The following is a 10,379-nucleotide window of genomic DNA, read 5'->3' on the forward strand; positions in this document are numbered from 1 at the left end:
CATCTTCGCGTTTACATTGAATTAGTAAACTGGGCAAAAGAGGAAGACTTCTACAGAGGTCAAAGGTCATCCAAAACATCCCTTTAAGAGAAATAAACGTCAGTTTTCCGATCCGATCACGAGCTTTGGTGCTGGTCGGCAGTCACCGGCGAAGCAGAGGGTACAGGAAGGAGAGGGGGAATGACAGGGTGAAGGATGCGGATGACAGCTCTAGGCAGTTTGGTTCAGTCCTGCAACCAGGCAGAATAATTTCCCTGCTGCACCCTGATCATGAAACACATGGGGGGGCGGGAAAAATCTGTTTTAAGGAATGGGTTTGGGGTCTGTTTGCAAGTGGCACCTGCAGGAAGATGAACCTGGGAAAGCTGAAATGTGGCTGAGCACTGGTGGGTACCGGGGAGCAGAAAGCAGCTGCTGGCAGTGGGATGTGAAGCTGTTTCTCCTGGGCCACGGTGCTCGATCTCCAGCAGCCTTTTCCTTCCCGGCTCCCGGGGGGCCTGGCAAAGCAGTGCCAGAGCTGCCAGGCTTATCTTTAGCTCTGTTCCCTCCCTCGCCCCCGCGCCCACCTCCTCGCCGCGGCCCCCACCAAAACACGCCATTATATAAACACTCACAGAAACCATCTGGGGCTGAGTCAACCACCAACCCAAACGGACAGCAAGCCCACCAGGCGGGGATGCCAGCCCCCAGATAACCGAGTTCTGGGGTCATCCCCCCCTTAATGCCATCCCTGAGAGTCTAGCACCCCTACCCAGCCCCTGCGCGGGGTGAGCAGGGACCCTGGAAGGGGACAGCGAGAAATGCCCCAGCCTGGGCAACAGGTGTGATGCTTGGGGTCGTCAGGAGAGGCTGGCAAAGAGGGCAAGGCTTAGTTACATGCTAATGAGTTATTGCCAAAATAAATGTGCCAGCTGCAGGTGAGGCGGAGGGGGAGCATTGATGGGCTGCTGCTCTGCCAGCTTGGACACGTCTCCTCTTGCCTCTCCATCCACAGCCCTGATATCCCATTGGAAACCCTTCTGTGCATCTTCCCCTAAAGCAGCACCACCATGCCCAGCTTGACTCCAAATTTATTCATTTGTGGCGTTTTTTTTTCCCCCAAAACCTGGGGTCAGGACAGGGATCTTCACCTCCTTTAAATCACCGTTTTTCTCCGAGAGCAGTGTCGTGGCGAGCGTTCACGACCTGAACTTGGCAGCGTTGTGCTGATTCATGACAGCTTGTCACTGAAACTGCCTAAAACCGACACAAAAAGGGACACCAAGTCATGTGTTTGCCTTTCCCGAGCAGGGAGAAATGTGAAAGGTGAACAAAGTACTTAACAAGCGATAATTACATTCAGCACTGCAAAATTAAATCCATATTAATAAGACGGAATGTTATTACTAATAGAGGCCTTTTATAATTAAAACCAAAACCAAGCCAACAAACCTAGGTAAGGTTTTTAACCTTGACAGTGACCTTTTAACAACAAGTGTAAGGAAACCCCTAATTTTGTCGCACTCACACATTAATCTGTGTTAAGGAGAAACTCCAGTAGCCGCTGTCCCAGTCTCCCCACAGATGCTGGGGGCTGGTTCCCCAGCACTTTCCTGTGATAAAGTGGGATGAAACCTGGCATGGGATGGGCTGGGCTGTGGCATGAGGAACCAGAGCGCTCTTGGCATTGCCATTCATGGCAGGCAGAGGGGGAGAAAGGAGTTGGAGAGGGTCCACCTTAATGCAGGATGAAAAAGCAAATTGCCAGCAGGAGAGCGGAGATGCTGCTCCGTTACTATGGTTACCCCCAGAGAACACAGAGCATCCCTGGGTACCAGTACCCGAGCTGCTCCCGGCCACCCGGAATGGCGCTGGAACAATTCGAGTGGGCAGGAGAACAAATTCGGAGGCGTTCGTAGGGTCTGAGCTTCTCAAAGCAGCCGGGAGAGAAGATGTGCCCAGGCTGGGTGGAGAAGCAGCATCTCCAGTGCTGATGGGGCGAAGTTTCTGCCCCTGCATCTCTGAGACACGGTACGTCGATGTGTTTGAGCCAAACCCATCCAAGAAAAGATACTTTGCTTTTGGGTTGGCCAGAAACCTCTGGAAGGGCACACAGAGATGCCTCAGGTCCCCTGAAGCCAAAGAGGCAGGAGGGCAGTCAGCAAGGGCTGGGGTAATGCTGAGTTTAGAGAGGGTTTTAGTATTTAAAGACATCTTGAGTCTTGAAAGTGGAGGTTGCCAGCTAAGAAACAGCCCCAACCTCAGCATCCCTGCCAAAAACACCCTGGCCATGCCTGCGAGGCATAAGCAAGGTCCTTCCCTGCAGAGTTTAGTTCTAACTCCTGAAGATGAGGATGGTCAGAGTGGAAGTAAAGCAAGGACTGTATGTCCTGGTAGCACATTTCCCATGGTGCCAGCGTCAGCTCAGCTCCCCGGGGATTTCTGCTACAAGCAGCCACTGAGGGAGGAATTCTGGAGGCAGCAGAAACCATCCCCAGGGAGCTGCCGACTCCCAAATCATTAAATGCTTCCACAAACGAAGTGATGGGTTTCGTAGTGCAAACTGCTGTGCAAGAAGTTGCCGCCGCACGGCAAAGCAAACCCCGAGAGCGGAGCCACCAGAGCTTGGGAAGCTGCTGCACGGGCCAGTGCTTGTCCCAGGAGAGATGCTGCGAGAGCATCCCCTGCATCCTCCTTTTCGAGATCCATCTCCTGGTTTGGAGGAGAGCAGGGAGGTTTTTCCCATCTCACCTCCTGCCTGTAACAACCCATTACCTTCCTCAATAACCCCCAGCTCCTCTACTCAGCAAGAAAAAAGCTTCCAGAAAAGCATCTGGTCCAGATTTAAAGGCATTAAGAGACAGAGATTGGTAGCTTGTTCTAATAGCTAATAATTATTAAAAGATCACTCCTTATTTCCAAGATGGATTTGTCTGGCTTCAGCTTCCAGGAAGAGTTGGTGATTATGCTTTTCCTTGGTAGATTAAGTTACCTCTTTATACCAGTGTATTCTTCCTGTGACAAATGCTGTAATCAAGTCACCTCTCAGCCTCCCGCTTTGATAAATTAAACGGGCCGTGCTCTTGGATCATGCTTAGCCTCCGACCTATCTTTGGTGATCAGAGTGAGTGGCTGGTAGTGATTTTGTTTTTAATGAGTAAAAATACTCCCTTATGGTGGAAGGGATGGAGCCGATGAGACCAAACTGATGCTCATCAGTGGATGGAAGCTGTCAGTCACCAGTTACCAACCTGGATTCAGACCTGTGACCAGCCTGAGAAAGGATGATTAATTATTTCTCCAGGTTGTCTTGGCACAGGAGCCCCGTTCCCTGCAGCAGCCAGGTGCAAAAACCAGGAGGAAAATCCAGAATAGCAAAACCAGGGGCTCTGTGTCCAGCAGGCCATTAACCTCTCCATAAATAGCATCCATGGACTTGCTCTGCTTTCCTTCGACCGTGACGTACCATTAAAGACATTTAAACTGTCACTTGGCCACAGCACGGTGTCCCCTGAGGTCCCCGCAGGAGGCGATGCCCGTAGGAAATAGATCCTTGTGGAGCCCAAGGGCGACCAAGGTCGCTCAGGGAAGATTTGCTGGGTCGGTCTTGGATGGCTGGGCTCTTTCTGCCTGAGCTACGGACACGGTTTTTTCCCCATCTCCGGGCTGCCCGCATGGCTGAGATGCTGCGATCCGGTCCCCTGGTTAAAGCCCATCAAGGGGATGCAGCAGAGCAAGCGGTACCCACACGCGGGGCTGCGCGGGCGGGTGGGATCCTGCATCCCATCCCGTCTTACCGAGCATCCCCGCAGCCCCTTCCCCAGCAGAGAGGAGAAATTACCTTCTCCTGCAGGATGAGGAAAATTCAAATCTGGGCTTCCTGCTCCTACCTAGAGGCAGCAAGACAGACATTTGCTAGAAGGCTCCTAAAAAACATCTGTACTTGTCCTGCTGGACCCCAGTCTTGCTCGAAGTTTGCTGCACATATATATTATACGTGTGACAAGTGACAGCCTCCAAACTACATTTGAAGTTTGATGCCGGCAGACACTTCCTTATGATCTTTAAAATATACAGCATGACGCGAGATATTTTAAATAGATCAAAATACATTTATTACATATTTATATTATTTTCTCTATTCTATTTATATCTTTTGGAGACTCTTATATATAATATATATAATATATTTAAAATAACATAAAATTGGCCAGTTTTGTTATCTGAAATACATTTTACAAATATATATATACATTGTCACATATATCTCAAATATATGTGCAATGAGACAGAGAAACAGGGGAGGTGGAAAAGGTACAGATACTTCCATTGCATCCATCAGCTCCTCTATCGCTGCAAATCACCATCGCCACAGCGAACGGACTCGGCATTTCCCCCTAGGAAACCAGTGCTCCCAGTTGCCAGCCTGCCCGTGTGAACCGGTGCTGTGTCTCAGTCCCCAAACCACCTGGGGCCAAGGCTGGGGGAGCACCGGGGTGTGTTTTGAGGGGGGATATGGAGGAAAGATGTTGCCCCCGGGAGGGGGCAGTGGGACAGAGATGCACAGGGCTCAGCAAGGTGATGGGTGACATTGGGTCAGGCACCATCCCATGTCCCCTTCCTGCTCCAACCCCTGCCCTGAACCAAACCCCCCGTGGCAGCATCCCTGAATTGGGGGGATGGGAGAGCAGGATGCGGCCGGCGCGCCACACTCTCGTTTTGTCATGTGAGAAATGAGGTGGGGGGGACACAGGGGACTCTTTTGGTTGTCAGCGTGAGAGGAAAGGAAAGAGCAGGAGGGTTTAAAAATAAATGTATTTGTTCTGCCTTATTAAAGATAGAAAAGGTGGCTCTGAATTCATCTCCTACAAAAGGTTTGAAGGTCAAGCAAGCACCGAATCGCGAAAGGTTAAGCGCTAAGTGATTGTCCCAGCCCTAAAAGACTAAGTGCACTAAATTTGGTTATGAGAAGCTCAAACTCATCCCGGTGGCCCCTGGGAACCCCTGCGAACCCCCGCCCGGCTGAACGGGACACATCACACATTTTGGGGGGCAGAGGATGCTCTTTCCAGCCAATGGTTTTGGGGCATAGGGATGCGGCTGCTTTCTACTCTCACTGCTGGATGGTTTTGGGGTGAAGGCGAGCGGGAGCAGCAGCGGGTCCAGTCCCTGGTCCCCCATCCCTGGTCCCCAGTCAGGGCAGCTGCTGCTGCCAGAGCTGCCGTGAGCGAGGACAATCCCTGCGGGATGCTGGCCAAGAGGATTAGAGGTTCTTTCCTTTCTCGGACTCTCACCATCCTCCAAGGATCAAGTGTAACGCTGGAGTTAACTCTATGGATGGAGCGGCCTCTGCTCGGTGGCTGTTTGGAGGGGTGGGGATGTGGGGTGGGACGTGTCCCCTTGCTCAGCACTGAGCCCCTTTTCACTGGGCTCCCGCTCCATCCCTGCCGTGACCAACACCACAACCCGCACCCCAAGAGCATCCTCGTGCCTTTCCAGTCCCTCCGGGGAACCTGAGCACTGAACAAACATCACTTTTTGGCTATTTTCACCTCCTTTTTTCTTTTTTCCCCCCTTTTCTTTGACAATCCAAGTGATTAAAATGACCGCTGGGCAGCCTTCCCAATGCTCCCTGATGGTAGGAAAAAAAGACCAGTAGCTCAGCACACTCACAGGTAGGCAAAAATAAGATTTATACACTATGTACCAGCGTGGTCCATGGCCAGGACGAGCACTATACAGTATATATACGACAACTTGCCAGAGCTAGATCCTCACTAGTGGGGTTTGGGGAAGGGGGTGCGTGAACGGGGCTGGGGAGGGTCCGAACCCCCCTCGCTGTGATGGCCACGGGCACTTCCCAGCCCAGTTCACAGCCTCCTACGCAGCAGTTTAAAAATACATCTGTATGTATTAGTCTATTCTCCCAGGTAACACTGTACAATCATAGAAGTTTCTTTAAAAGCAATAATTTACTTAAAGACATCTCTATTTCTCTTTTGTTTTTATACAAATATTTACTGTGATATATATATATATATTTATAAAGAAATTAACCCTCTGAGAACTCTACAGCAGCAAGATGTGCACCTTTTAAAATAATTAGTATTTATTCAAAAGAACCTAAAATCACTTAAAAGCATTAAAAAAAAAAAAAAGAAAGAGTAGTGCGCACACAAAATCTCTCTGCACCCCAATCCGTCCTTCCCGCCGCCCCAGATGCTATGGGGCAAAAAGCAGGTGCCAAAACCATCTCCCCTGGGAGCAAAGGGACCAACGATGGGATGGTGTCTGCGTTCGCTGCCTTTGAAACACAAGGGTTGTGGCTGAAGCCCGATGGCACATCCCTATGTGTCCCCATGTTGGGGGACAGCCCATTCAGGGCACTCAGTGCTGAAACGGCCGTCACCCTCCCGGTACTGTCCCCAGGGATGTTTTCTGCCTGTTTTTTAGGGGAAAACCAAAAATAGAGCAGCCCCTTGGTGGGGAGTGTGGGGTCGTGGTGATGGACACCAATGGGAATAGGGTGGGGAGAAAACTCTGTGGGGACAAAGACCCCGGTCCCTGTCTCGTGAGATGCGATGCTGGGGGGCATAGGGCAGCGGGGGGGGACACCAGGGCAGCCGCTTCCCAGAGGCCTGTGCAGGAAGGAGATGAAGACGTAGGACAAATCCTGCCTCTGCCACCAATGTCTGGACGTGCCACGGCAAGTTCTAACCCGGGACACGTCTCCCTTGGTGTGGGCGTGGGGGGAAAAGCACCGGGAGCCCATCACAGCCGAAACGATGCCAGGGACCCCACTCTCGACCCCTTCGCCGCGTGGCTGGGTGCTGCCAGGGGTCCACACCCAGGGCTGGGTGCAGGATGCCTGCGGGTACCGAAGCCTTTTCCCAGAGCCCCAGTGGAGCAGGGAGCCAAATTTTGGCTCCCAGAGCACCAATGAGCAGCACAACCGGGATGAAGGGACCTGCAACCTGCATCTTCCAGCTCCTTCCCTCTGTGCAAAGGCAGGAGCAGGGATGGAGCAAAGGCTTCCCGTGCACAGAGCGGGTTGCCTTGTGCCTGAGCACAAGCTAAACCAATGTGCCATCCTAAACCAAGGCCAGACTAAACCGCAGCAGACAGTGGGATGCAGGCGCTGCCACAGGGGTAGAGCAAAAGGGACACTGGGCACAGGAGGAGTTTGCATCTCTAAGGCACAATCCAACTTGAGGCTGGGACACGGGGAGGGGTTGAAGTGCAAGATGGGGGAGTCTTCTCGACTGGCATCTGTAGTTTTTGGAAAACCATCTGCCTTCAAAGCAGCACTCACCAGGGAATGGGGAACTCATAAAGCCCAGCCTGGCGGGGAGACGGCTCATGTGCCAGAAGTGCAACTCAATAAGATGACTTTCACATTGATTTCCACGTTTGAAATGATTTTTCAAGGGAGAAAATACCGAATGGGTTGGAAAAGTGGGAAAAATACCCAAATTTGAGAGCTTTCCACTCTCCTTTTTGTGCTTTTTGCTATTTCATCCTAGTTATGATGAAACATGAATTCCCCATTGGAGGTGCCGGGCTAGACTAAACACTTCAGCAGCTGGTGCCCCAAACACAATTTCCAACCTGAAGATCAATAGTTCCAGAAACTGGTTAATTACTGTGTTTACAATGCATCTTTCTATTACAGTCTTCCTTTTCCTTGTTAGCTACTTTTGCCAATAATTAAGCTACTCGCTGTCACTGCCACAGACCTGCAGCCACTTACGTTTGTTTTCTGCCTATAAAAAAAATCCACACCCCAAAATTGGATGCAGTCTTGACTTCTCTCTCTTGTATCTACCCAGCAAGTCACCCCTTAAAAGACCCCAGTGGCTTATTCATTCCTTTGTTATTTTTTAAAAAATACTGAATCACTTATTTCAGATTTATTATTATTATTGTTGTTGTTATTATTGTTATTATTATTATTATTATTTCGGTAAACAGTCTCCCAAATGGTACAGTGAAAAAATTAGAAACCCTCTCACCTGCCCTCTCCCCTATTTTTCCCCTAATTAAAAAGGAGTATGTTAATGTTGCATGTTATTTCAAGTGTTGTTCTTGTGCAACTGAATCAGCCCGCCTGCCGGAAGGAGCAATTTTTGTTGTTGTTGCTGCTCGGTTAAAAAATAAAAGGAAAAAAAATAAAGAGAGAGAGAAAGATTTGTTTCCTGATATTTCCTCTTTTTGGATCTCGCAGTGCTCAGCTCCAAGAAAACGCCGGCTTTTTCCCCGCAGGGAGAGCAAACCCCTGTGGGGCCGCATGGGGCGAGCACCTGCCTGTGCCCCATGGACCCTCCTCTCTCCGTCCGCCCATCCATCCGTCCGTCTGTCCGTCCCCCCAGAGCCGTCAGCCCCGCCGTGGGTGCCGGGCGCGGGGGACACGCCGTGGGCTGTCGCCGTCCCCTCTTGCCGACCGCTCAGTGGTTATTGCGATGAAACTGAAAACTATGAACGATACTAATTTCTCAAGCATTCCTATGGCACTTGCATTGTTCTGCATAATTTGAGCGGGTTGTAGGGGAAGAGATTAGAGGAGGAAAAAAAATACCCTCAGAAAAGTCAATGGAAGGACCAAGAGTCATATTTCCGACTCCCTCCTGTACGACCGCTGATCCAACGCTATCGTGGCTTGAAGTCTATCAAACTCGTGCCTATTGTCTGGGCTCAGGTCCTCCAAACCCCGGCTGTCATCATCTTCCTCTTCCTCATCACGGCTCATGAAGGCCAGCTCATTCTCGTAACAGAAAGAGTTGGTGCTGGGCAGGAGGAATTTGTTCTCCACCAAGTCCTTGGCGCTGCAACGAGGGGTGGATGGGACCTCGTAGGTTTTGTGGAAGTGGGAATAGTCTACTTTGTACTGGTTTTTCTCCTCAAACAAGACAGGCTCGAAGCGGTGGCCCCAGAGGATCTCGCTGGCCAGGTAGGAGCTCCGAGCTTGCGTTGTCATAGCGGTGGCTTCTACCATGCCTTCCAGGATGACCACGATCTCAAAGTCATCTGTTTCCAAGTCCTGGCGGCTGATCCCAAACAAGGGGCTGTCTTCGTTGATCTCATGGAGAATGGTGATTGGAGACACCAAGAAGATACGGTCCAAGCCTTTATCAAACCCCACATCAATGTCTATTTGGTCAAGAGGGATGTACTCCCCTTCTTCTGTGATCCTGGGCTTAATTAGCTGAGCTCGTACATGGGCTTCTACTATGTGGCTTTTCCGGAGATTCCCAACTCTCCACATCAGGCAGAGTTTTCCATCTCTCATTGCCACTACTGCGTTATGGCTAAAAAGTAATGTCTGGGCCCTTTTTTTGGGCCTGGCCATCTTTGCCATTATTGCACCAATCATGAAAGAGTCAATTATACACCCCACGATGGACTGAACCACCACCATGAAGACCGCGAGCGGGCACTCCTCTGTCACGCAGCGGAAACCGTAACCAATAGTCGTTTGGGTCTCAATGGAGAACAGAAAAGCAGCCACAAAGCCATTGACCTGCAGAACACAAGGCTTGAAGGTATCATCTCCACCCGGGTTTTCTAGGTCTCCATGAATGAGTGCAATTAGCCAGAAAATCAGCCCAAACAATAACCAGGACACCAGAAATGCCAGAGAAAAGAGCAAAAGCATATACCTCCAGCGGATGTCAACGCACGTGGTGAACATGTCTGCAATGTACCTCTGTGGCTTGTCATCCATGTTGGTGAACTCCACGTTGCACTGACCGTTCTTCTTTACAAACCTGTTCCTGCATTTCCTCCTGGTATGGATTTTCCCATTGCCAAAGCCGTTGATACCTGGCATGGTGGTCAACCTCAGCCCGTCTTCCTCGGAGGACACGATGCTGTAAGGGTTGACTCTGCCCGCAGTCATCCCTGAGCCAAGCCCACAGTGAAGGTGAATGGTCTTGTGACTCCCAGCGACCCCCTGGCCCACCCCTGCCCACCCCCCAAATTCTGTTGTGCTGGAAGAGACGTCCCAAGCTTCCACGTCTTGGCTGCCACGTCACCACGTGGATCCCGTGAGGGGCTCTGCAATGAGAAAGCAAAGACATGGACGTTAATTCTCACGGCAAAGCGACCCAAGGGGGTGTTTGGCCTTGGGTCTGGTGAGGCGGGTGGCTGCATGTTGAGTGAGGACCCCGGCACTGTCCCAACTCTCCCTTCCATGGCTAAGGCTTTTCCCCAGAAACTCATGGGAGGAGGGAAGAAGGTCTTAGAGTTTGTTCTCTCATACTACAAAGCGAGTGAGCACTCTTTGCTGGGGAGATGTGGCATTTGTGGGACCTCAATGACATAGGTGGATGAAAAAGCTCGGGTAGCATTGGAGTCTCTCCCCTTTGCTTTTCTCATGAGCTCCACGGTCAGAGCAGGGTCCA

At 50.9% G+C, this 10,379-nt stretch overlaps 1 protein-coding gene across 1 annotated transcript; it reads right to left on the reverse strand.

Annotated features, from left to right (window-relative positions):
• Window positions 1-707: 707 nt before the first annotated feature.
• On the reverse strand, window positions 708-9,909 carry LOC309445571 (ATP-sensitive inward rectifier potassium channel 12). The gene is made up of 2 exons (XM_082064519.1): window positions 8,555-9,909; window positions 708-1,236 (listed from the first exon to the last, which is right to left on the reverse strand). The coding sequence occupies exon 1, from the start codon at window positions 9,872-9,874 to the stop codon at window positions 8,585-8,587; it is 1,290 nt and encodes a 429-aa protein (XP_081920645.1). The 5' UTR covers window positions 9,875-9,909; the 3' UTR covers window positions 708-1,236; window positions 8,555-8,584.
• Between the last annotated feature and the right edge of the window lie 470 nt (window positions 9,910-10,379).

Source organism: Streptopelia decaocto (genome assembly GCF_964273445.1).
Source record: "Streptopelia decaocto genome assembly, chromosome: 13".
NCBI lineage: Eukaryota > Metazoa > Chordata > Aves > Columbiformes > Columbidae > Streptopelia > Streptopelia decaocto.

Bases quoted from the DNA above. Each gene is read 5' to 3' on its own strand.
- LOC309445571 (XM_082064519.1), bottom strand. From the start codon at position 9,874: ATGACTGCGGGCAGAGTCAACCCTTACAGCATCGTGTCCTCCGAGGAA.